Raw genomic sequence first — 26,891 nt, 5'->3', positions numbered from 1 at the left:
GTCTCTATGTGGCCTTTCTTTTCTGAAGAAAACTTTTGGAAACACACAGAGATATGAACAGAAATTGGTAAAGAAAGGGAGATATTAGGAAAAGTCTCCTCCCACTTAACTTTGTCTTTCTGGTTTGGTAAAGCGGAGGTGAGACTTTCAAAATACTCTAAAGTTGTCAATGGGAGCAAAAGCACTAGATTCAAATGTGTGCAAAATTCCTCTCCTTCCATTTTGTGTTAAAATGGCAGAGAAAATTAAGTATGTGGGAATGTTGTGTGTGTGTGTGTGTAGCTGTATTGACTTATATTTCTGATATGTTTTCCATTTAAACTCTGTGTCGTCACCTTAAAATATTGGCCTTAGGGCATTAACTTATAAAACAAATGTGTTTTGAAATGAGGAAACCATTAAGGTTGACGATTAATTTATGGTGAGTTTTTGTAATATTTAGTTAAGGTCACATGTGTTTAGCATATGACACAGACATTAGACTCAAAGCTTCTATGTTTCAAAACATATCAAAAGCAGTCCCTGACATCTTGTGCCCTTGTGGTACTCCACGGGCTTTTTTTCCAAGTAGAAGAATTCCATATGACATCAGTGGTTATACTACTTCTATATACAATTACCTTGAATTGAATCCAAAATTCTGGCAAGGGCTTCTGAGAGATTTCTAAAATTCTTGTAAAAACTACAACTTCCAAGGAGATGGTAGAAATAGTTTTAAAATCCACTTTTGAAACATGCTAGGAAGAGGAACTGACAATTTGGTTCCTTGCTAAGTGGGAAGTGCTCATCCAGTACCCTGACCCTAGACCCAAACTCCCAGCTCATTGATGGGGAAGACAAGCTCAAAGATCCTACCTAACACTGCCTGCATTTCTTTACTGGAGCCCTAGAGCCTAGGAACACCCTTTGTGATTTGGGGACAATCATTATGTAAATCTAATCTCCCTTTGAGAAGGCCTGATAACTCTTTGCTCCTGTATTTTTACCCCCAAAGGCTTAAGAGGTACATGTGGCCCAAGGGTTAATTCCCTTACATCTCTATTGGTAAACGTTTGTTCTTGGCCGCCTAGAAGAGGAATACAAGGAGTGGCTCTCCTGAGCTCCCTAAGGGCAGGTGCATCCTGCCATTAGCTCTTAGGTGCATCCATCTCTCTAGGTCTTTCAGCTCCCCTCTGTGTGCTGGTTCATCACAGAGAAAGCCGTGGCCTTCCCCAGAGCCTTGGAGCAGTTGAGCTAAGGTCAATCCTTGCACAAGGAAATCTCACCTGGCTTTTGGAGCACTCAAGGGACTTCTTCACCACCAAGTGGTTGGTATAAACCTGTGGGCAGAAAAGACTTGTTGGGTATTGTTGTTGTTGTTATTATTATTGCATAGCACCTAAATATTATATTATATATTACCTAAATATTTCCAGAATATCATGGCATTTCAACAACTTCCTTATTTTATAGATAAGGAAATCAAGAACCAGAAACGTTGAACAACTTGCCTGTTTACAATGTAAACAGTTTTGATACTATATAGTGTTTGTTCATGAGAGGAGATTATGAATATGGATGAATGAATGAAAGACTAAACAGATGAATAAATCAGAGCAGAAAGAATGACTTGCCCTAATCTACAGATGCTCGGCCTCCAATGCTGTCCATCTTACAACTATCTCAGCACCGTTTAGCATACAGTTGGATTGTTTCTCTTCCCATTCTAGCTTTTCCACTGTCAAGACTTACATTATGTAAATATTAAAGAGAAGCATAAACCTAAAGCCGAAAGAGTTAAACATTATTCAAAAGCTTTAAATGTTTGAATATTATAAATACATGCTTTATTTGACAAAAGTAGCCCATAGTCATAAATTAAAATGCAAGTCTATGTGAAATTCCACTGTGTATCATTATTCTAAAAATGTTCCCAGCATCTGAATCACTCCTCTGTTCTCTGCAATGGCTCACATATGTGCACACCACCAACAGGCAGTGGCGAAACAGGGGAGCGATTCACACAGAGATGCATTAGGAATTTGTGGATTCCATCAGTGAACATAGACTGGACAAGAAACTCCATTTTGAACAGTGTCTGACAAGGAGAGCTGGCCTAGGATACAGGCTTAATGATAGCAAAGTTAAGGGTATGATTCCAAATTGGAGTTGAAGAAACCCACCTCCTACAATATGACTGCAAAATTGCTTCAGGCAGGACAATCAGCTCAGAAACAGGACTAATTAAAGCCAGAGCCATATCAAATTTAAATGCTGAGCAACTTGACGGTTGGGCTACAGAAAAGGTCATATTTAAGACCAGGAAAACTCGACTAGGTGACTTTTCAAGGTTACTCCCCAGTTCAGTTCTATGCATGATCTCTAAAATCAGGGTGGGACTCCCATCTCCTTATGACTTTCAGTATTGCTTTCATCTCTCCGTGCTGTTTTCCTAGCTCTGCATTTCTCTCCCTAGAAGTACATACATACCTTCTCTTCAGCCCTGGAGATACACTAAATCCTCTTAACATTCACCACCCACATCTCCATCAACGCATTTTTATTTTTAATCATGCAGACTGGAGGAACTTTCCCCCGGTGGAAAATTATATTGAATATCAGTACAAGAGAGACTTCTCTTCTCCCTGTCATTAGGGGCAGTATCAATGTTTCTATTTTTAAGGTTTCTAACTCAGCTAAATAAGAACAACTCTTCTCCAATGAGACTCTTGGCACAGGGGCATCATTTGCTCATCTTTGATGAGCTGATTTTGAGAAAAGGAAGAAACAATCAACAACAAATCCCCCTAAATCCTAAAGCAAGCTTTTAAATAATCATGGATTTTGAGATACTACTGCTTTGGGGTGAATATTAAACTTCCAGGAGAGAAATGAATTCAAAGAATTGAAATTATTTTAAATATTTTAAAATTTAAAGCTGTAAAAATACTCTAAAGAAAATGATACCATGATTTGAGTGTTTGTTTTCTGGTATCTTCTTACTTATTTCCTCATCCCCCTGATAAGTGTGCTGGTGATTGTTAATGTCTCCCTTTGCAAATTAAAGGGTGTCAGTGAAAAGTCACTGAGTGATATGAAAATGGCCAGGCAATGATCAATATACATTATCAATATCAGGTAGTCTCTCCACAAGCTTAGAAGAAGGCCTCTAAAATTTCCATTGACATCCTGGCAATCACAGTGAGGTATTCCAGAGTTACTAAGCCGGTACATGTGCTCATGACATAATTCATTCCAGAGGGCTGCTTATGTTTATGGTATTTGGAGTCTATTAAGATATGTCTATAAGATAACTATTAAGTTATGTCTTAATTTTATTTAAAAGCCAGGAAGAAAGAAACATTAAGCAGCTGCTAATCATCACTTTGACTTCTACCTTATTTTAAAACTCAGTCATTTGTTAGTTTTGTCATTTAGTAGAATCTTCAGAGTACCACTCCTTGGAAAATTCTTAAGAGGTTAATTCTTTTCATAGGAATTCACCTTGCTTTTTATTATCCTCAAAGTAGAAAAGCATGAAATCACTTTTAGAACAACTGTAACCTGCTTCCACAGTCCTCTCAAAGAGTGACAAGGACTTAATTGGCGCAAACAAAGGGAAAAATAGTGATTAAAACCTTATTAATGTGTACAGGGGGAGATGGTCTAATGGGCTGTTTGGTCTCTTAAGAGAATTGTCTCCTCAAATGCTGTATTTAAATCTTATAAAATGTGGAAGGCGTTAGAGACTGTTTCCTTATCACAGCTCCACCTTGAAACCTCTGTCACTTCTTGGCTGTGTGACCTCAGGAAGTCATTTAGTCTCCCTGAGACTTAAACTCTTCATCTGTGATTTGGCTAATAGTGCCTACTTCACAGGGCTAGTCTGCAAAATTAATGGAACAATGTCTATAAAACGCTTTTATGAATTGTAGCATACTAAAGTATTATTGGTAAGGGTAGTAGTCATAGTATGCATTACTCTCCCGAATCAAGTACTGAATGTTGTAGTATGGATAAAAAGAGAGAATAAGAATTTGTGTAGGTAGGAGATCTGGAACGAGACCAACAAAAACATTGGGGGCAACCACAAAACTGAGGAATGGCAATGGGGGGAAAATGGAAAGGGAAGCCTTAGGCAGCTGGGTACTTGTGCAAATTTTGTGGGCCACTTAGGAAGCTCATAATCAGGATTCTTTTTTTTCTCCTTGAGAGAGTATGATTGACTCAGTGTAGGAAAAGGACTTTCACAGCCACATAGCCGTGGGCTCTGCATTAAGTAGCAGCTGGAAGAAAGTCTGTGGAAGTTAGCATCTTGCATCTAGCCCCAGCTAACACCAAGATGGGAGATGGGCTCTGGAGTCAGACCTGGGTTTGAATTGCTTCTGGGTGCATGGTTTTTGGCAAATCATGTATCCTTATCTGTTAGCCTTAGTTTCCTTATCTACAAAATGAAGTAAGTTGATAGGATCAGACGAGATAATAAATGAAAAGTACCTGCCACATAATACATTTAATACATGTTAATTATTATTTATTTTGTTATTAATTATGATAAATTTAATGGTAACCAAAGCAAAGATTTACCCATGAGAAAAAGAACAAATGTGATAGTATGTTTGCTTTCTTTTTTCTTTTGAAAAGTGAAAGGTTAAATGAATTATTACCAGGACGATCATAAGATTATGTATGATTTTAAAGGGGTTGAAATGAACCACTCTGCAAGGTTATGGTCTAAGTAGGACCTTCACTGAATCATTTGTTAAGTTCACATTTCAAGTACTGCAGATGGTCCTAAACTTGGCCACGTCCTGTGAAAATGAAAGGAGTATCTCCATCTGGAATTCCTTTTGTGGGCCAGAAGGAAGTTGTAAGCAATCTGACTGGCTATTCTTTTTTTGAGGGAGGGGAGGTAGGAGGGAGGGGTAGGGCTTAGGCTATGGTCTTATGAAACTGATGGATGTAGTTACGAATGGCAACTCCAGAATTTGCTTTCAGGTCTCGTCATTATCTCCTAATGCAAGGGCTCCCTCTGCAGGCTCCAATAACCCTCAGATCCTGTGTGGGAAGCTAAGTCCAGCTATGCCAAGTACCTATTGCAATTCTTTTTATTTATGAATGTCACTCTGTCCACTGACAAGTAAACTGCGTATCTGAAAATATCATGGTGAACTCACTTCTTAGGTATCACTGGTGCTGCGTTGTGGCAGAACCAGTGCTATCAAGTGGTGAAGTGAGTCCTGACCGCAGTCCGCTTGTACACATTCACCCAGTGTTGTGGCCTATGTGGACATGTGGCCCATGGAACAAAAGACACAATATATTTTCAAGACCCCATCACAGTAGAGAGAAACTATGTCTGTGGCTTCACACAGCTTATTAAGTGCCTGATATTCCCATCTATTGAAAAGTATGGTACATATACACAAAGAAACAACCCTGATATGTTATAGACTAACTCTAACATCTGCAGAATATGTTAAGACTTGGTTTAAAGTCTATCAGATTCATAAATGCATATATTGGATTATATACACATAGGTCAAAAGATACAAAAGAGACTTTGATAGATAAAACACAGCTGTATGTCAACAATTATATGGATAAGAATGGACAACTTGATCGAGGTAACACTGCAGTACCACAGATGATGTGGGATCACCCCCTTAAAGCTCATTGGCTAAGGTTCACATATACAGAGGGCAATAAGGTGTCCACAGGGTCAGCTATCCTATTGCTTTTCGCCTTCAGACACTCCTAAATGGTGAGAGTTAGTGAGAATGAATAAGAGAGAAAATGAATAGCAATAATCAACATTGACAAGGCTGGCCTAATGTAAACTCAGAACTTCTTTCAACTGTTTTTCCTATTTGCTTTCCCATCTGGATTGGTTGTATGTGTGTGTGAGCATACACATTAGTATGATTAATATTAATTGAGAAGGGATTTTAACTAAAATCATCACAAGAAAAGTATCGCAAATTAAATAGTAGAGTGTCAAATTCTTTCTTAAAAAAATACTACTTTGTAAACAACATCTCCATCTTCTTGCCATAGCCTTAATTTTTGAAAATTATGCAACACTGTGTATCTACTAAGAATACATGAAACACACGTAAGTTCTACTAATGATGTTGAATCTACCTGTGTGCTCACCCTTTCGCTCATCTTTCCATCTTTTAAATCTTGTCTTCTCTGTACTGAGGATGAACATCACAGCTACCTTTCCCCTCCCTCACTGGTGAGATTTTTATTGGGTCTTGTTCACGGATTTAAAAAAATATTTTATTAAAAACATTGTCAAAATTATTCAGCATATACAAAAGTAGAAAGACTAGTAGAATGAACTCCCATTTACCCGTCAGATTTCTTCAACAATGATCAACATGTGGTGAGTCTTTATCTGTGTGCCCCACTCCTCACTTCCCCTCCCCACACTGCATTATTCTGAAGCAAATCCCAAACATGACCATATGAAACTTTAGCATTTGTCTGTTTGATATGAGCTATTTTTTTAAAAAAACATAACTGCAGTACTGTTAGCAAACCTAAAAAAATATTAACAACAATTCCTTAGTATCGTCAAATTTCCAGCGTTCAAATTTCCCAGTTTGTCTGATAAATTTGTTGCTTGGTTTGTTTGAATTGGAATCTAAATGATGTCCAATCATTGAACTCGATTGAGATGTCCCTTAATCTCTTTTAAAATCAAAGGTTACTCACCTTTTGTTTTGTCCTTGCGCTGTCTTTGTGGATAGGTTCTTTGTCCTTGAGGATTTTGCTGATGGTATCCTATGGTGGTGTTCAACCTGTTTCTCCATCCTCTGTATTTCTTTTTCTTTCTTTTGTAAACTGGCAGTTAGACCTAGAGACCTGCCCAGATACAGGTTCAGTTTTTCTCAGCCAGAATACTCATAGGTGGGACCGTGTGCTCCCCATTGCATCACATCAGGTGTCAGGCCATATTTTTTCTAACCTCATTGTGGAAGGGCAGAGGTGAACAGAAACACAAAAGAAGGGGCCATTGTATCTGGGGTGAGGTTGAGGGGGCCAGGCAAAGAAGATAATTATTTTTGATAAAACATTTAACGATTCTGGGTAAAATCTATTTAACTATGTTTACCTATGTTCCATTTTGTTGGAGGATATCAAAATGTAGCAAGTGTGTGAATCAGTCAGGTCTAGTTGGAGACCCACACTCAGTGAATTTATAGGTCTCCCCTTTAAAGGTACTTCAGAGTTAGTCAAGAAAGGAGAGATAACAGAAATGTATATGGTACAGGACAAGTTCATGTTCACTACTTGGAGCTCTTGATGATAGGAGTGATCATTTGAGCTGGGAGAAACTGGGGTCACTGAAAGCTGGGAGTTAGAAGGAGAGAGGTGTTAAAGAGAGAATTAGTACCTATGGTCTGAAAAGCAGTTGATTATTAAGTGGAAGAGATGGAGACAGAAGACCAGAATCATAAAAGTGGCCTGTAAGCAAAAAGGAAATATGTAATTATGAAAGTAGAGATTAAGAGAATTGTCAGTGATAAAGTCTAAAAATGTTCCCCATTCTTTTAAGGTCTTGTTTTCTCTAGAAATATTTTAGAGTTTGTAAGTAGAAAATAAAGTTAAGTAAAAGATGGGCAGTTTTTCTAGGTAAACAGTTTCATCATTTCTGATAATCCTGATTTCAATTCTGATTTTTGCACTGTTAAAAATTATAAGCTATTTAGCTCCTAACAGGATGTAGACAGAACAAGACAAAAGAGGGAAAGAACTTGGGAGTTCTAGGTTCAAAACTTGGCTCTGGCTCTGTTTTTTTTTCTTTATAATTTCGTTGAGGCATATTTTACGTATCACAGAATTCACCCATTTCAAGTGTACAATTCAATGATATTTTTAGTAAATTTACCAGTTTGTACAGCAATCATCGCAAATCAGTTTTAGAGCATTTTCATCCCCCCAGTAAGATCCCTCAGGCCCATTTACAATTAATCCTCATTTTCAGTTCCTGTTCCTGGCCCCAGGTAACCACGGATTTACTTTCTTGTCTCCATAGATTTGCCTTTTCTGGACATTTTGTATAAACGGAATCAAATAATATGTGGTCTCATAGTCTGGCTTCTTTCATTGAGAATAATGTTTTTGAGGTTCATCCATGTTGTGGCATGTAGCTGGAGTGCTTTCCTTTTTATTGCTGAATAGACCACATTTTGTCTATCTGTTTACCACTGAAGGACACTTAGGTTGTCTCCAGTTTTGGGCTATTATGAAGAATTCTACTCAGAGCATTTGTATGCAAGTCTTTGTGTGGACATATGTTTTCATTTTCCTTGGGTGTATGGATAGCAGTGAAATTAGTAGATCATATGGTAAATTTATCTTGAACTTTCTATGAAATTGGAAGACTGTTTTTCAAAGTGGCTGCACTAGCAACATATGAGGGTTCCTCTTTCTCCAAATCCTAGTAGCCCTGCCTTTCAATGGCCATGCAGCTTAGGACAAACTTTGGTTTCCTCTTTAATAAAACAGGTGGGGTGGGGAGTTAACATTTACCAAGTGTCTACTCCACGCTAGACTCTGTGATAGAATCATTCACATTCTTTGTCTTACTTTATTGTCATCTCCATGAACTGTAGGTGTGATTTTCCATGTATCTGATGAATTTACTGAGGTTCAGAGAAGTTGGGTAAGTTAGTCATCATTGTGATATAGGATTGTTGTGAATACTAAATTATGTCAAACAACATATATGAATGTGCATAGCATAGGGTTGGGAACATAGAAGGTGGCTGATGAACAGCTTTTCATTTCTCTGCTCTTCCCATCATTCATATCTCAAATAGGTTGAACCACGGGGTCTGACATACCCTAATCAGGTCTCACCACTTTTCTGGTGATAGTTGCCTGTTATGAAACTGTCCCACTTTGGAGAATCTGAAAAGCTTCATAGAACTTACTCTGCAGTCACAGTTGCTCTAGTGGCAAACGTATCATAGAGCCAATCCCTAATCTAATAAGAGCAACTAGTTCAGGATGGAGTTGCATCTTTTAATGCTCGCTTTTTATTCTTGTTTCTTCTTTCTCCCTCTATTCACAATGGCGGTAATTACTTTTCCAAATTCCACAGAAAGGAATTCTGGAAAAAGTATATTAAGGTTGACAAGAAGTTAGTGGACTTGATTGCTTTGAAATGGACCTATATCAGTTGACTTGAATGTTGCATCAATGACAATAAGAAATGAAAATGAAAGGAGATAACACTCTCTTTGTCAAGTATAGCAAGGTAATCTGGGAAAACAGGGCTTAATCAATCTCTTAGTCAAATTCAAGTGTTTGGGATCTTAAAATATGTTTTTAGACTATGAAAATTCATATGAAATATTTTTAATATGGATTATGAAATTCTATATGAAGTATTATACAATGTAAAGTTTTTTTTTCAAAATCAGTAACTTTTCAATCATTGTGTCTTTTCAGGGAGAGCCTGGTGTTAGAGGCCCTCCGGGCCCAGCTGGGCCTCGTGGCATAGGAAACCAAGGGCCAAAGGTGAGTCCTCAGGTCTGGTACCCCAAGGGGCAGGTACCCTCAGTGACAACCAAGTAAACATTAACTTCATATTAAGTAAGTGTTCATTTTGGTGTTGACTTATTTTTTCTTGATTGCTGATGAAAAGTCTTATTTTCTTATATCATGTGAACTTTCCGTAGAATAGAATATTTAAGTTTATAAAGCCATTCACTTCCCCCAAGTAAATTAAAAAGTCAGTGTCTCTTAAGAAAGTGTTATAAAGTACTCAAAATATTTCCAGTTTCCTTAGAGGCTGTGCCATCATTAAGAAGCACATCCTTACTTTGGCCAGACAGGCCTCAGGTGGCTTTTTAATGGAATGTCAGCTGACGCCTCTATTGTGTCACGTGTGCGGGGCCGTGTGCGGGCCTCATCGCAGGGCTCTAGATTTATTGCCCCAGGGAAGGTAAGAGGAGCTTCCTTTGGTTCTCTTTGCTTTCATTTCTAGTTCTCTTCCTTTTGTCACCTCCAATTTGGTGCTTATTTGTCCTTTTATTATTTTAATCCAGTATTTCTTAATGAAGGAGATTCTGTCCTCCCTCCTTGCCCCAGGGGGACATTTGGCAATGTCTGAAATCACTTTTTGGATGTCACAATTGGGGAGGGAGTGCTACTGGCATCTAGCGGGTACAGGCCAGGGATGATCCTAAACATCCTACAGGGCACAGGACAGCCTCCCATAATAAGGAATTATCCAGCTCAAATTGTCCATAGTACTGAGGTTGGGAAGCCCTGTTCTAACTGTCCATTCACTTGCTCAACAAGTATTTCTTTGATTTGTGGAAAAAGTAAGGTAAAGGGGTACCAGGTATGTTATTGGGAAACAGGTGTCAATGAGCCACGTATCACCAGTTCAAATTTCAAACAGGTGTATTCACACCCAAAATGCACAGAAGTGAATTAGAACCCCATTATCAGAGAGGCAAGAGAAAAGGCTTTATGAGTCAGATTTTACTACAGATTCCAGAATTACCAAGATTCTTAGTTTATCCTCTTTTTGTCCATCAACTCCGTTTTGGCAATAGGCTATTTATTTTTATTTATTTATTTATTTATTTTTGAGGAAGATCAGCCCTGAGCTAACATCTGCTGCCAATCCTCCTCTTTTTGCTGAGGAAGACTGGCCCTGAGCTAACATCTGTGCTCATCTTCCTCTACTTTATATGTGGGACGCCTACCACAGCATGGCCTGCCATGCGGTGCCATGTCTGCACCTGTGATCTGAACTGGTGAACCCCGGGCCGCCGAAACAGAACGTGCACACTTAACTGCTGTGCCACCGAGCCTGCCCAGCAATGGGCAATTTATTAACCTTGTAGATCACTTTATGGATACAGATCTGCCAAGATGTTAGTAATTATCACTGGGTGAGAGGATGAGGGGTCTATTTTTTCTTTTTCATTGTCATCTTTATTCTAATTTTTTTTTTTGTAATGAGCAGGTATTCCTCTTACAATCAGAAAAAATAAAGCTTTTTTCCATACTGGAAAGAAAAAGACTGACTTATACAGTAACTTATATTAACCCAGCATTTCTCAAAGCTTGTTCCATCAGATATTAATTTGGGAACTTCTGGGGTAAACAAAGTTAAACTAATCTCTTTATTGTGGGACTTCTTAGAGGCTTTAACATGTTAATATGTACTAGGGATCTCCAAGGAGAGGCCCATACCGTGGTGTAGAACATTTTCCAATCTCATTTAACCACACAAGTCTTTCCTCAAGAAACATGTGGTCAACTTATGCTTTAAGGAACACATACTGGGAAATGATGCACTTTTTGCTTCATTTACGTATGTTCTTAAAAATTCAACACTGATCCACTGAATCTTTAACAGCAACCTGAGTGAATTAGCACTCCATCTTGGAATGGAGCAACATATTCAAAGATGCATAGAATTGCGTGTGAGCGGTCTTCATACCCCTGGGTGTTCCAGGAGTTGGTGTTAGGGCAGCTAGAGGAGCCTAAGCAGACAAGGTTACCAGGCCAACACTTCTGCTCATGTCAAGCAGCTCCTCCTTACCTCTTTATTTATATTTGGATTATCCATATGATTTTTGCAAAGAATTCTGTGGCTTAAACATTTTAGAAAAAACACTGCTTTATATAAAATATGATACAGCTTGTGAGCAGCATGGATGTAGGTCCTGATCAGACCGAAGTAAGAATGAAGCCAAGAGCAGGAAAATGTTGTTTCTTTTTAAATGTTCCTACACTTCTCTTCTACTTCTCTCCATCTTCCAACAGGGAGATATTGGGCAGAAAGGCTTGCCTGGGCCTCCGGGCCCCCCTGGCTATGGATTACAAGGAACTAAAGTAAGTGAATGTGATGGTGCTGGGGTCACCTCTCAATCCACTAGGGTGGTGGAGAAAAGAGGTTGGGGATGATATAAAATATGACCATTATGAAATGAATTTAATGCAAGCTTAGCAGTTAAAATTGCATCCAGTATTAAGAGATACCATCCAGGAGTATAAAAATGGTGTAAGTACATTTCTTTCAGGAACACTAAACAGTACATAAATTGCTTGGTGAAAAATTTAACTGTTACAGTGGTTTTTCGTTCTTGCTGGTTTCTGAGCTGAGTGGAGAATTTATGCCCAGCTGCACGGTCCCTCTATCTCCCTTACTTTCCTCACCTGTATCCTCCATTCTTAGCCCAAGTCTTCTCAGTCTTAGCTTCCAATGGAATTGCCCGGGGAGCTTTTGAATAACACTGATGCTCTACCCCAGCAAAACAAAATCTGAATCTTTGGAGGTAGAGCTTGAGTATATGGGTTTACAAGGCTCCCAGGTGATTCTCCTGAGCATCCAGGGTGAGAACCACGACTCTAAGCCCTGAATCTGTGTTATTGGAATTCATGGTCATTGCATTCTGCTTTATTTCTTTCTTAGCAGCAACAAGCCTATCTAGCAAGGTGAGACTCCCAGGGTCTCCTATGTCTCAGTAGACAAAATTTAGCATCTTAAGGTTGCTATGTCATTTCAAACAATTCCCCTTCTACTCTCATACATTGATTTATTGATTTTTAGTTTTTATTTTTTACTGGCTCACTCTCATGCTAAATAAACTGTTGTTTTTACCACGGTTAGGCTTCGAAATGGAGTAATTCACCCTGAGTAATTGATAGTGACCCTAGAAAAGTAGAAACATTCAAAATAAACTCTTTTTAAAATAGCAGAATTTCTTGTTAAGTAGGAGCTTAAGATAATGTGAAAATCCTGTGTTAAACTGCCTACTCCTGTCTAGAGAGTGAGTTTAGTCAAGAGCAAAACTCATGGAACCTGTGTTAAATCTTCCACTCTATCACGCAATGTCTAGGACTTCCACCACAGATCTTTTAAATAACAATTGTTCATCTGTCGGGCTGAGTATCCAAGCAAAGTTCAGATAGCTAACATGTTGCCAATAGTACAAGAGCACTGGAAAATACAGCAAAAGCGTGCTTCCTTGTAACACCATCACTCTCATACTTAATCTTTAAATTCTGTATTTGAAAGATGGTAACGCTCTACAGATGGTTTTCCATGAGTTCCTTATTCACATAGGAGCATCTTGGGTTGAACTTAATTAATCTTCACTAGCTCTGACTCACCTGGTATCCTGCCCTTTCTTATGTGCTCTGGGTTATGCCATGTTTGAAGTCTGTCCCGAGTGAAACTATGGTGTGAAGCCTACTGTCATAGGGAAAGAACCAAAATTAAAACTGCCACATATCTCGTGCTATCAGAAGTGGGATAAGCTTTTCCTCCACTGGGGGCTGGGGCCTGATACTACTTGGCAGTGAGCCTTGACCAAGGCTGCCTCATAAAACCTCTCTAGACATGTTGGATTGCGTGGCATCCTGTTGGTAGCAGGACAAAAGTATTTCCCTCAGGACTCTCACCTCATCTTCCTGACCCTGGGTTGTATCATCACTTCAAAATGGAGGAAGCTAAAAGATCGAGTTGGTGGTATTCCTCTGAGTCAGTTTAAGGCTACATGATCAGGCTGGCCCCATGGCCAAGTGGTTAAGTTCACGTGGTCTGGTTTGGTGGCCCAGGGTTTCACCGGTTTGGATCCTGGGTGTGGACCTAGCACTGCTCGTCAAGCTGTGCTGAGGCGGTGTCCCACATAGCACAACTAGAAGGACCTACAACTAATATATACAACTATCTACTGGAGGTCACTGGGGAGAAAGAAAAAAAAGATTGGCAACAGATGTTCACTCAAGTGCCAATCTTAAAAAAAAAAGAAAAGAAAGGCTACATCATCAGTGAAATTTCATTTCTTACATTCATTTGTTGACTTATATCCCACCTCTTTCTAAAAACCATTTGAATCAGTGAAACTTGCTTCTGTTGATATGTCTGTTGGTAAGTCTTTAATGAAAGCCCTTGTTGCTGTTAACCTTTAACATTGGGGCCGGCCCGATCCATGCCCTCTCCCTATGCCATCACAATCATGGGGAAAATAAGGGCTCACCCTGCAAACACTGAGGTGATTTGCTCCAGCACCACCTAACTTTGTTGCTGGAATATTGTCTCTTCTGTCAGTCACTCAACCAACCAACCAACCAACCAGCCAACCAACCAAGCAACACTGATTGAGCACCATCTATGTCAGGCAAAATAAGCCAAGCACAATATAAAATGGTGAACAAAAAGAAATGAATTTAATCCTCATGCAGTGTATAGGCTATAAAACAATCACAGTGAGCTCCAGAGAGTATGGAGGGTGGCACAATGGAATGAATTGGGCCTCCAGTAGGCCACAGTAATGAGTTTGGTCTTAATCCTGAGCAATTGAAAGTCAGGGAAGGGTGACGTGATCGGTCAAGTATTTAGAAAAGACTCACTCTTTCTACCATCTACAGAAGGGATGGGCATGCCTAGAAGGAATGTGGGGCTGTCCTTCCTATGCCTCGATGCATTCTCCTGATTCTCCATGTAGAACAGTATGATCTTCTGGAAACCTCCTCCTCCTGCCTTTCCTGGGGCTCTGGGACCACCCAGGCTGCTTCTGTGCTAGCCCTGGTCCTGGGAAACCCTGAAAACATGATGGGCTCACTCCCCTTGGACACCACCACAATCTCCTGCCATTTCTTTGCAGTCCCCACTGTGGCCCAGCTGGCTCCATGCTGCAGTGAAGCTCCAGCTCCTTCAGTGACCTCAGTGCTTTTTCCCAACCACAACTATCTATTGATTGTATGGATGAAATGGGACTGTGTCTCTTTGGTCCCGAAGTGGCCTCCATCTTTCAGGTTCATGGCATAGGCCAGGTTATATGATGCCACCATCTTGTCCCACTGTGAGCCTCCAGCACTGACCATTCCCCTAGACATAGACTCTAGATATGCCAATAGTCCCCCAGATTAAGTCAGGAGGCAGACAGGATGGGGCTGAGTCTTGAGTGATTCCTTGATATGTCAACTAGCCCTTGAGGGGCCAGCCCTTATAGGGGCCAAGAGGGATGTAATGAGAGGGTAGGACATCCAGGTTAAAAAGCCAAATACAGGAATAGACAGAAATGGCTTCCGTCTACTCTTCATTTCTACCCAAGAGTCATGCCAATTCTCTTCCCATCTTTGTTCAAGTCATTCAGTGTCCTGATCATCCCTGATATTCCTATAGTATTTCTTCTCAGAGAATCAGGAAGTCTTTATAAAAATAAGATTCCTGGTGGCCCTCCATGACTTTAGGAGTTTCTGAGGTAGGTTTGTGGACTGGGGCTATAACTACTGCTATTTACAACCTTTTATTCATTAAGAGAATGAACTTTCATGCTGCTGGCTTCCATTCTTTGTTTAGGCCTGAACATAACTGATCCAACACTGTCTGAGGGAACTCTTCTGTAGTTAGGCCGTGGCAAAGGATGAGCTAACTAATATTTCAGGCCTAGCCTGTTTGTTATCAGTGTGAAAAAATAGCCTCAGTGACGTGCTGGGGGAATCTGGTAAACACTATCTGGCAGAAATCCCAATGCCTCCAAAGCTGACAAATAGTGATGATCGCAGTGATCCCATGTCACAGAGCTAACAAATCAACCTCTGAGACATCTGGGGCCCAGAAATGGAAGGAAACTCAGTTCAAATGACCTTTCCCTTCTATCTGTATTCTAACCTCAGTGGTGTGATGGAAAGAGAATGAGCTTTAGAGCCACTCTGACCTTGACTTAAATCCCTCTGGTTGTGTAAGCTTGGACAAATCATTTATCTTTGTTGAACCTTAGCTCACTTATCTTTAAAATGTGGATAATAAAGCATTTTACAAGGTGTTGTAAAGACGAAATTGTACAAAGTAACTAGTACACAGTAGTGGGTATTCAACCAGTGCTTGGGCTATGACGTTAACAGATTTGGATTATGACTTCCCGAGTACTATGTCTCTGCCTCAGTTCCCACATCTGACTAATGGAGATAATAATAGCACTGTTTCCTAAAGTTGTTGTAATGAATAAATGAAATTAAATGAGACAGTATGTGTAATGCATTTAACACAAGGCTCAGCACATGGTTACAAATGCAGTAAATGTTTGTAATTATTCACATCATTATTCCTTCCTACTTCCCTTCCCTTTCTGCTAGTCCCTCTTGTATTTTCCAGGATGAGGCCCAGAATTCTGACATTCAAGTGATTTAATGCTCTGAAACATAAGATACTGTTTGCGTTGATTAGTGTAGGCCTGGCTCTAGTACCAAATAGACCCCAAAATAATAACTCAAACACAGTAGAGGTTCTTGTTCACATAACAGGCCAATGTGGGTGTTCCTGGTTGGTGGGCAACATTCTTCCACATAGAATTTCAGAGAACTTCATCTTCCATTTATGGTTCCTCCATCTGCTGGGCCTCTTTATCACTTATACCAAGCAGGCAGAAAGGGAAGATGTGGAAGAGGTACACTCGCTTCTTCAAAGTCTTGGCTAGGAGGTAACATACATCATGTCTGCCCCTATTTTATTGGCAAAAACTAGTCTCATGGAAAGGCAGTCTAGCCGTGTACCCAAGAAGAAGAGGAACCAGGGGTTTGGTAAAGAGCTGGCAATTACTGCCACACATAATTTAGCCTATTTCTAGGAAAGACGGAAATTTTCAAGTTACTTGTTTTTCTGAAGTATGTTGGTGTTTCCAGAAGAGAGCAGAAAACAAGGGTGATCTGCATGGTAACTTCCAGAATGCCTCATCAGTCTTCTGATACTGTGGGGCACAGTCACCTGGGCTTACAAGGACTGGGTTCAGCCCCATCATTCCTTTTATCCTATCTTGAAAAGAAAATCTTGGAGCCTTGATATCTTCTTACTTATTTCAAGCAGGATCAGCAGCCCCAGTGGATGATTTAGAAATTGTCTGGAGTAGACAAGCTAAGTACCAGCTGAAGAGCTGGAAGAGGCATGGGGTTCAGTGGGACCAGGAAAGGAACAAGAAATGCTCATTCCCTTCTATGACAGACCTAGGGCAGGAGGATGAGGGACACCTGAAACCTGGTCGGAGATCTGTGGTTCAAAGGCTGGGAGAGATGGGCATGGCATCAGAGGAGGGAGGCAGAGCTGGCACAAAGAGCCTGACTTCAGGAGATAAAGAGAAACCAGCAGTTAGGCTCAGGTGAGGAGTAAGGGAACAGTTGGACTCCTAGGGGATTACTTGGGATGCCAGTAGCATTTGAGACCAGCAGGGGTGTGATGGCGGCTGAGTCAGCCCAGCTTATAGGGCCTAGCATAGGGACAGCCAGAAAGAAAAGGGCTTCTCCCACCAAACCTCTCTGATTAGGAATTCAGGGTAGAACCCAGAACTTTGTAGGATTTTTGGCTCAATGTCTCAGGTTAATGTCATTTCTTAGGTGGATATTTTGTTTGTTTGTTTCAGCTGTGTCGGAAGTGACTGTGGTTCTGTAAACTCCAAATGCTCTCTTAACTGCATCAGATATTTTTGCCACTTTCTGTTGTCCGTTCAACAGACGGGCGACAGCTTGAAAGAATATCAGTATGCTGTGGTGAAAATCTCACCCCAGAGCCTGCCAGTCTTCCGTTTGGTTCCTACCTGTCATTTGGTCACTTTGAAAGTGTTTCCAGAATCCATTTGACTAGATTTTTGGTTAGAGTGGACCTATCACAGCATGAAAACTGCCCCCCTTACAGACGAAATAGAAATGATTTATTCACTGAAATGAAACTGACTGAAGGGGAAAAAAAGGATCCCAATTATGAAAAGTCAGGAGTAGATTTGATATGCACTAAGTTTCAAATACCTGCAGAAGGTCAAGAGGTATTGACTTAAGGACGTTTTTTCCATCTTGGGAACTCACAGCCATGCGTATGATGGTGTTAATATTACTAAGGGAGCAATACACACACACACATTTTAAAATGATGACTTGCTGGTGTTTCAGTTTGAAGTTCTTTTTCCTCTTCCTGACTGCAAACTGACAACAGCATCAAAAACAGAAAACAAAAGCAACCCTGGTAATAGCACAACCACTGCATTCAACCTGAACACACTTTAGAAATTAAATTAAAACAATAAGGAATATATAGTTGACTGCATAACATAGACTGTGTGCTTATGCCAAAATCATCTTTGAATTAACTTCTAATACTTTTCCCATATTGTAATTTTCAAATTCCCACAATGATTCCTCTACATTGAAAGGAGTTGTCAGAATTGCATGAGAGGTTTAATCTTTAAAATTGTTGTGTTTTGGGATTACACTTGCCAAAATGCCTGTGGCGGGGGAAGACTGTGGCTAAAAATTGATCCTGGTAGTCAAAGTCCACAAACCTAGTTCCAGAAATTGAAGGCGTCCCCATACCTTAATACCTTTTATTATTTTCTAAACCAAATTAAAAACAATTATGTGGGTTATGAATCAAAGCCAAAAGTGCTGAGCCCACAGAATTCCCTATATAGGTTGGATAGGTCACGGAGAGTTTGCATTCATTAACTGGGGCTGGCTCTGAGACCATTTGTACTTCCCACTTACTGGTTCACACTTTCATTTTCCCCCTGGGCCTACTGGCTTTCATTTCTTCAAGTCAATTAGGAAAAAGGATTTTTTTTTTAATTCCTGAATCTGAATCTGAGACTATGATAGGGTATTTTCCTCTCTCAATCTCATTATTAAATTTTCTTTTTTTAATAGCCAATTCCTTGAATCAGAATTGGACTGGAACTTTAGGCCCTCAATTTAGTGGGACTTGAATCATCATTACCAGCTTATATTTATGGTCTGCTCACCATGAACAAGGCCCTGTGCTGTGGCTGGTGACCGTGACTGTCACAGAAGTCTGCTCGACTTCTTCCACACTCCTTACACTGCCATGAACCTAAAAGGAAAAACTAAATTCTAAGTCATTTTTTCCAAAGTAAATATTGTATCCTGCCTCAAGGTTTACTATAGTTTCCCCAATTCCAAAAAAAGTCAAAAGACGAAAGACTTGGTAACAAAGATAGGACAATGCTCAACACCATGTGCTGATGCTGAATATCAAAAAAAAAAAAAAAAAAGATTTAAATTATCACCAAAAGTTAGAAAATTATATGAAAGATCTAATTTGAGCAGTTATATACTAAAACTACTCATCATGCTATCATAGTACATAGTTTATATTTATGGCAAGCACGCTGCCATTTTAAGTTGTTCTGACTTGTTCTCTCCCCTTCCTTCATGTCCCTTCCTTGCTGCCTCCTAGCTACCCACTCATATCTACCTAATATATAAAGAAGTAAATACTATATATTTATTCCTTTTCGTTCTTATAACAGATGTTGTCTATATAAAAACCAAGTTGAGAGGAGGAGATGGATAAATTACTCTTAGCTACTGCTGCCATCTTTAGAGCCCGAGAATTTCACTGCTGAAAATTTACAAAAGATATTTTATTTCTTTCCCACCCATCAATGCTTGGTTAGAAGTAAGTTACTAGTATAGATTTTTACCCTTCTCCTTTCAGCAAAGTGAGAAGTACCTTTACTATTCAGAGCTTTGAGCTCGGGGAGAGAGACAGGGCCGTATTACATTCTCTAAATTCCATGCATTATCTTATTCAAGGTGACCAGTCTATGAGGTAGGCTCTAGGAAACCAGGACACAGAGGCAATAAGGAAGGTATCCAAGGTGACTCCTGGTACTCCTCCAGGCAGCCTCCCTGGAGTAATCATGTGTTGGGTCATGATCAAGTCATTGTAGATGTCAGAGAGAGGAAAACGATCAGTTTGAGACTTTTGAAAGCAAATGCCACTCAGAATTTTAATTTACATCTTGAAATTAGAAGTTCACCATTTGAGATGTGAGATATATGCACTGAGGTCTTTTTTCCTGATCGTCTAATCTTTTTTTTAAAAAAATCAGTATGAAAGGGGCTGGCCCCGTGGCCGAGTGGTTAAGTTCGCACTCTCTGCTGCAGGCGGCCCAGTGTTTCATTGGTTCGAATCCTGGGCGCGGACATGGCACTGCTCATCAAACCACGCTGAGGCAGCGTCCCACATGCCACAACTAGAAGGACCCACAACGAAGAATATACAACTATGTACTGGGGGGCTTTGGGGAGAAAAAGAAAAAAAATAAAATCTTAAAAAAAAAAAAAAAAAAAGGCAGTATGAAAAAGCACTTCTTTTCCGTGACTGCAGTTCTGTGAGAAGCCAGGGATTGAGCTTAGTGACTTTTGAAATCAACTTCCAGGAATAAGACTAGGCATCACAACAGGGTCTGGGCTGGCATGTGAGCTGCCCTCGGTCAGGCTGTGATGACCACTATGGCCATCACATGTTCAAAGGTTTCTCAGGTTCTTTCTGGTTTGGCTGGTTGAAAGATACAGTCTTTGGCACCACAAGTCAATGAGCAGCCAACTGGTCCATAATCTAAGTTGTTTTTATTGCTCGTACAAACATCTTAAAACCTTTACAATTGTTGGCTTTTCATTATCAGCACCATTGCTTATCTCGTTGGAGATCTCATTCTCATTTCAAACATAAGAAATCAAAGTAAATGATGTATATTACCTGTTCAGGGTCATACCAAGAACCCGGAACAAAGCAAAGATTATGGAGTTTTATGGGTATTTGTAGCTCAAACTCATAAAATAGCTCCAGAATAATCTTTCTTTCATCCTATGAAAAATTCTTCACGCAGCAATTCTTCAGAGCTGCTTCTCACGTTGTCAGGGTGGGTGTCATGGGCCCAGCAGGTGCACACTGTATCCTAGGAAAGTCAACCTGCATGAGAAGAGCAAACAATATTGAAATGGAGAGAGAGAGGCAGAGAAATTGTCTGCCTCTGAGACAGAGAGAGGGAATTAGGAAGAAAAAAGAGAAAGGGAAATAAAAGAAAGAGAATAGGAAATGTGGTTTTTAGGGCACTATGATTAGTAATGCTTTTGGCCTTAAAGTCTTTTATTACCTGAAATTAATGTAGTTACTGTCTTTTGGTCAAATTTTACTGGTGTTCTACTTTCGTCCTTTTACGTATCTTTTTATTTTACACATTTGTTTTAGACAACATGTATTTGGATTTTTAAAACTCTAGTCTGACAATGTTTATCTTCTGCCAGGAGCACGTAGTTCATTTACATTTAATGTAAGTAGTGAACTTTAAAAATTTATTTCTACCATATAATTTTGAGCTATTTGTTCCACTTGTTCTATGTTTCTTCCCTTTTTTAAGACTTATTAATTTTTAACTGTTGCATTTTTTCCCTTTACTAGTTGAGATGTGAGATATATGCACTGAGGTCTTTTTTCCTGATCGTCTAATCTTTTCTTAAAAAATTTATACATTTTTCTCCTTCTTTTCAATATTTACTCTTAAAAAATTCACATTTACTTTGTGAAATACTCATACCAACTTTCTGGTTACTACAATAACTTAGAGCACTTTAATTCCAGTTACCCCTGCCCTAATATTATTATTGTTTTATATTTTAATTTTCAATCCCTCAAAACATTTTTTTTTTGTACAGTTACTGTTTATTTGATTTACTCGCGTATTTGCTACTCTCTTCCTCTTTAATCCATCTTACCTCTCAGGCTGGAGCCACGCTCTTGCTGCCTGACTTGGATTCTTCAGAGTTCCCTTTGGTAAGATCTACTACGGCACCTTCTCTCCATTTTTGTTTGCTTGAAACTGTATTTTTTCTCCTTACTATCTTCTTCAAAGGTGTCTTTCCGAGTGTAGAATTCTAGGTACACAGTTTTTCCTCTCAGTGCGTGGAAGATTTTCCCATCATCTGGCCTCTATTGCTGCTCTTGGTCTAGCTGTTCCTTTGGTGGTAAATTGTCCTTTTCTCTGTGGCTTTTAAGGCTTTCTCTTTTTATCTGGTGTTATGCAGTTTCACTATGATGTATTTAAATGTAGATTTCTTTTTATTTATCTTGCTTAAGATTTGTTAAAATTCCTGATTCTGTGGACTAGTATTTTCTTAATGATTTCTGGAAAATTCTCTTCCTTATCTTTCAATAAGCAACCTGAAGCAATCTGATCCACTCTTCCCCGCTCTATGCCTTCTCTGTCTTTCCAGAGCTGCAATTAGTTAAACCTTTTCATTCTTCCCTCCTACACATCTGTCCTTTCATATTTCAATCTTGCTTTTCTGAGCTACATTACGGCTGATATTTTTCTAGTCAATTTTCCAGTTTACTAAATCTGTGTTGAATCTGTTTTTTAACCAGTCCATTGAGTTTTTAGCTTCAATTATATATTTCATTTCAAGGATTTCTGTTTGAGGGGCTGGCCCAGTGACTGAGTGGTTAAAGTTCTGTGCATTCTGCTTTGGCAGCCTGAGTTCTTGGGTTTGGATCCCAGGTGTGGGCCTACTCCACTCATTAGCCATGCTATGCAGGCATCCCACATACAAAGTAGAAGAAGATTGGCACAGATGTTAGCTCAGGGCTAATCTTCCTCAAGCAAAAAAAACAAAAAACGAGGAAGATTAGCAGTGGATGGTAGCTCAGGGCAAATCTTCCTCAAAAAAGAAAAAAAAATGTTCTGTTTGAGTTTTTAAAATCCACATAGTTATTCTAATAGATATTCTGTTAGAAAGAAATTCAGCCCATTTCCCTTCCTTGTTTAAGAAGTCTCTAAAGGCTTCCTATAATTTAAAAAAATTAAAAGAAAGAAAGAAAAGAAAACCTCTACAGGCTGTGTATGATCTGGAAGCTGCCCACCTCTCTGACTTCATCTTGCAGCTTGCTTCATCTCACTCAATACAATCAGGGCACACTGGTTTTCTTCCTGTTTTTCAAAAACAAAGTTCACTCTTTCTGTAGGATCTTTGCATTGTTGTTTCTCCTACCTTGGCATTTGACATGGCTGGCTCCTTCTCTTCCTGTATATCTTAGCTCAGATGTTATCTCCTTAGAGAGATCATCCCTAAGCACACGATCCCATTTCCACCTCATTCTCAATCATTCTACAATACTGTCCCATTTAATTGTTTTCATAGCACTATCACCATCTGAAAATATTTGTTTCTTTGTTTACTTGTTTATTATCTTTCTCCTGGTACAAAGAAGCCCTTTAAGAGCAGAGACTTTGTTTCTTTCATTCATCTCGAATTCCAAGGACCTAGCAGAGTGTCTGGCCTATAGTAGGCACTCGATAAATATTTATTTAATGAATGAACAAAGTAGTAAATAATAGAAGAAATGTATGGAGGTTATATGGTGGATGATGGTAAAGTTCCACTCATAACCATTTTGTTGACCCACAAAATGATTTGTCTGTATATCCTTTATTCAACAAACAATTATGGAATTCCATCATTAAGAGAACTCTAAACTTGTGAAATGATAAATTCTTTTCTAAACCCTAGTGTTTAATAGTGGAAGTACCTTACTCTTACAGTTTGGTACAATTGTTTGGCCTAACTGGTAGAAGTTTACTTGGAAGTGCTAGATTTGGCTTTCTTGAAAGTATACCTTTGTGATCAAATTATCTATTACCACAATGCAACAGGATCACCATGAATGTTATAAAAGTAAATGTACTTGTTTGACATGAAGAAACCTGCGGGCAGTGCCTCTGGTGTTTCTTTTGTATGCTCAATGGGTTCTGCCCAATGATGACTGGAGTATATATTCAATAAAATTCTTGATTGATCTGATCTAGGTCCTACTTTTAAAGACTCATATTAATTGGTTAAAGAGCTGAGGAGGAGGAAACTTAATGCATCATTGCCTGTCAGTCAGCAGACCAGTCAATCATTATACAATATTGTTATACTTTTGAAACATGGTCCTCTTACATTAATAATTAGAGTGAAACAAATAAAAGACTCAGTGCTATCCAGTTGTTAGATTTTCACAACTTTGTAGTTTTTTTTTAAAAGACTTTTATGTTTGTTTTTTTTTTTAAAGATTTTATTTTTTTCCTTTTTCTCCCCAAAGCCCCCTAGTACACAGTTGTGTATTTTTAGTTGTGGATCCTTCTGGTTGTGGTATGTGGGACACAGCCTCAGCATGGCCTGATGAGTGGCGCCACGTCCGCGCCCAGGATTCGAACTGGCGAAACCCTGGGCCGCCGAAGCAAAGCGTGCAAACTTAACCAGTCAGCCCTGGGGCTGGCCCCACAACTTTGTAGTTTTTACCAGGAAGTTTAAGCCTTGGAAATGGACAGATTTTCCTGTGAGTTCATATTTGTAGAGATGACATTTAAAGAGTACGCAGTATTAACACATTCATTATCAATTCCTGTTCATTGGTATAGAGACAGTGAGCTTCCATAAGGCTTTTTTTGGCATATGCAATTATGCCTTTAAACAGTGGCTCTCAAATTTCACAGGAGAAAATAGATTTTTAATCTATTAGAATACTAGTCTTCTGAAAGTTCTCCAACTGGCTTCTGTTGCTTTTGAAAAATGAAATCCAAAGTGTCAATAGCTCCCATTGTGATTATTACGCCAGTTTTAGAAGGAAATAAATCTTCCACAAACCTCGATCTGTCCTTCCTTCTTAAATTACCTTACTGCGGAGATTTTGTAAAGTAAACACATTTGCTGTGTTTTCCTGCTATACTGAAATATACTTAAATAATAGTGCACACACACTTTTTGCCAGGATTGTGAGATGAGTAATGCTAATATCCTCTTCAGAATAGAATCTGTTTTTGTTCTGCAGATAAGGAGAATAAGTTTATATACAAGTTTTTAAATTAGGTCTACTTTCTGCTCAAAATTAAGAATATTGACTCCAATATTCAGTCCTAGCTAATTGTACAAAATTTTATTTTGGCAATTAATTTGGTAAGTATTTATTGAGCATTTGTAAATATCCCAGGCTGTGTTCTAGATGCTTGGGATGTATCATGAGCAAAAGAGACAAAGATTCCTGCCTTTATGGAAATTGCATTCTACTAGCAATAAGTACAATAAATAAGTTATATAGTATGTTTGAAGATGAAAACTGCTATGGCACAAAAGAAGAGAGCAAGGTTAAGGGGGATCAAGGGGATGTGATGAAGTTCTAAGTGGGATGGCCTCATGAGAAGATAACATTTGAGCAGAGACCTAAAGGAGGCGAGGGAGGGAGCCTTGTGGATTTCTGGGGAAAGAGCATCCCAGGCAGAGAGAAGAGCTTGTGCAAAGGCCCTGTGATGGCAGGAGGGTGCCTAGCAGGTTCAAAGAAGAGCAAAGAGACCTGTGTGGCTGGAGATGACGTCAGGGAGGTAACAGCAGTGAGGTTGGAGGTGGTCAGCTCACATATCGTCATATGGACCCTTCTAAGGCCTTTGGCTTTTACTCAGAGTGAAGTAGGGAGCTATTTTCTGGGTTTTGACCAACAGCGGGATGTGGTCTGACTTACTTTTTAGCAGAATAACCGTGACTGCTGGGCTGAGAATAGACTGCATTAGGACCAGGACTGAATTAAGGAGGCTATTGAGGAATCCAGGCAATTACAAATGGCATTTGAAAATCTAAGTTTTATAATCTAGTTCACATACATTTAACTCCCTAGGAAAGGATTTATATCTAGTGGCCTATGTCTGGAAGCAGGAACATGTAATAGAAAACATTCTGACAAAATTGATGCCAGATACATAGATTTGATTGCAAATTTACAACTGAATTTTAGGCTATTAAACCGTTCTGAACTATATTTTATATCTGGACTGTGCACAAAAATAAAAAATCCTAACCCTAGATACATGTTTGCATTATGTATTTGGAGAGAACAAAGGTGGAATTTTCTTCTCTCCTCTTGCCTTTCTCCCTTTCCTCCCCTTTTCTCTCTCCTCAATCTATGATAATTGTATGCTGAGATATTATAAATGAAATCATAAGGCTTAGGACATACATGTGACAGAAGAACCATGTGTTGTCACCTGACATCCCTGCCGAAGTCCGATAAAAGAAGTATCTGTCTTGTATTGGCCATTAGAGAACATTCTGGAATGTACTTCTTAATAAACTAAACCCTCATCCATAGTAAACATGTGGATATGAAAATAGTATTCAAAATCTATTTTATAATATAAAAAACCTTTGTGTGTTATTTATCAAGAAAATCAATCTAAAGAGTTTTTAACATGAAGCTGAAAAGATTAGCTTAAAAATTAAAAAGACTCCATATGGTCTGGGCACCCAATCTTAGGTCTTCTCAATCCTAGTCATGCTAAAAGTCTTTCAGTTCCCTGTGAAAGCTGTGCTCCCTGGCCCCAGGGCTTTTGCATATGCTGTTCCCCCTTCTTGGAGAGATCCCTTTCACCCCCTGCCCCCACCCCCCTTCAACAGGCTCGCTCTTACTCATATGTCAGGGCTCCTGTTAGGTAGCACTTCCTCCAGAGGCCTTCCCTGTCTCCTTAAACCTGCATTCCCTTTGTGTTTCCATGGTACACTGAATAACCACCATCATAGCGCTTCCCACATTGTATTGTAAGCACTTGTTTTCTTATCGAACCACCAGACTGTGAGAAATGTGAGATAGAAGATGTCTTGTGTGGGGTGTTTTTTTTCTTTGGTCTCCTGAGCACCTTTTTGTCTATGCCTGGCACACATTAGGTATCCAATAGAAAATGAATGAGTCCTGTCTGTAGCCTTCCTTAATATTCCTCATCTTGCCTATCTTCCAGAGCATTCATTCAACAAATATTAATCAGCATCTACCATGTGCTGGACACTGTGCTAAGTTCTGGGGATAGAAGTGATGGCTAAAGCACCTGTACATGGAGATTAGATTCTACAGTTTCCATCTACATTCTTCTATACCCATTTAGTAAAAACAGAGATCAAAACATATACAGCGGTGAAGAGAAAATAGCATCCCTTAAATTGGGTCTGTTGGCTCTTTACCTTATAAAGTATAAGATGACTTTGTTTAATATTTTGACTTGATGGTTATTTCACTGACAGTGAAAACTACAAGTCTACATAGTCTGGTTCTCTAAACA

General features: G+C 39.3%; 1 protein-coding gene across 2 annotated transcripts in view; it reads left to right on the top strand.

The window, feature by feature from the left end:
- The window catches only part of COL28A1 (collagen type XXVIII alpha 1 chain), a 173,063-nt gene that overhangs the window by 96,978 nt on the left and 49,194 nt on the right, over positions 1 to 26,891 (top strand). For both annotated transcript variants that reach the window (XM_014854385.3, XM_014854386.3), the window contains 2 exons: positions 9,448 to 9,516; positions 11,785 to 11,853. In XM_014854385.3, coding sequence (XP_014709871.2) covers positions 9,448 to 9,516; positions 11,785 to 11,853 — 138 coding nt within the window. The remainder of the gene's footprint in view (positions 1 to 9,447; positions 9,517 to 11,784; positions 11,854 to 26,891) is intronic.

This window comes from Equus asinus, chromosome 1 (genome assembly GCF_041296235.1).
Source record: "Equus asinus isolate D_3611 breed Donkey chromosome 1, EquAss-T2T_v2, whole genome shotgun sequence".
Classification (NCBI taxonomy): Eukaryota; Metazoa; Chordata; class Mammalia; order Perissodactyla; family Equidae; genus Equus; species Equus asinus.
Note: the sequence above shows the minus strand (reverse complement) of the source record. Positions and strands in the feature narration are given on the sequence as shown.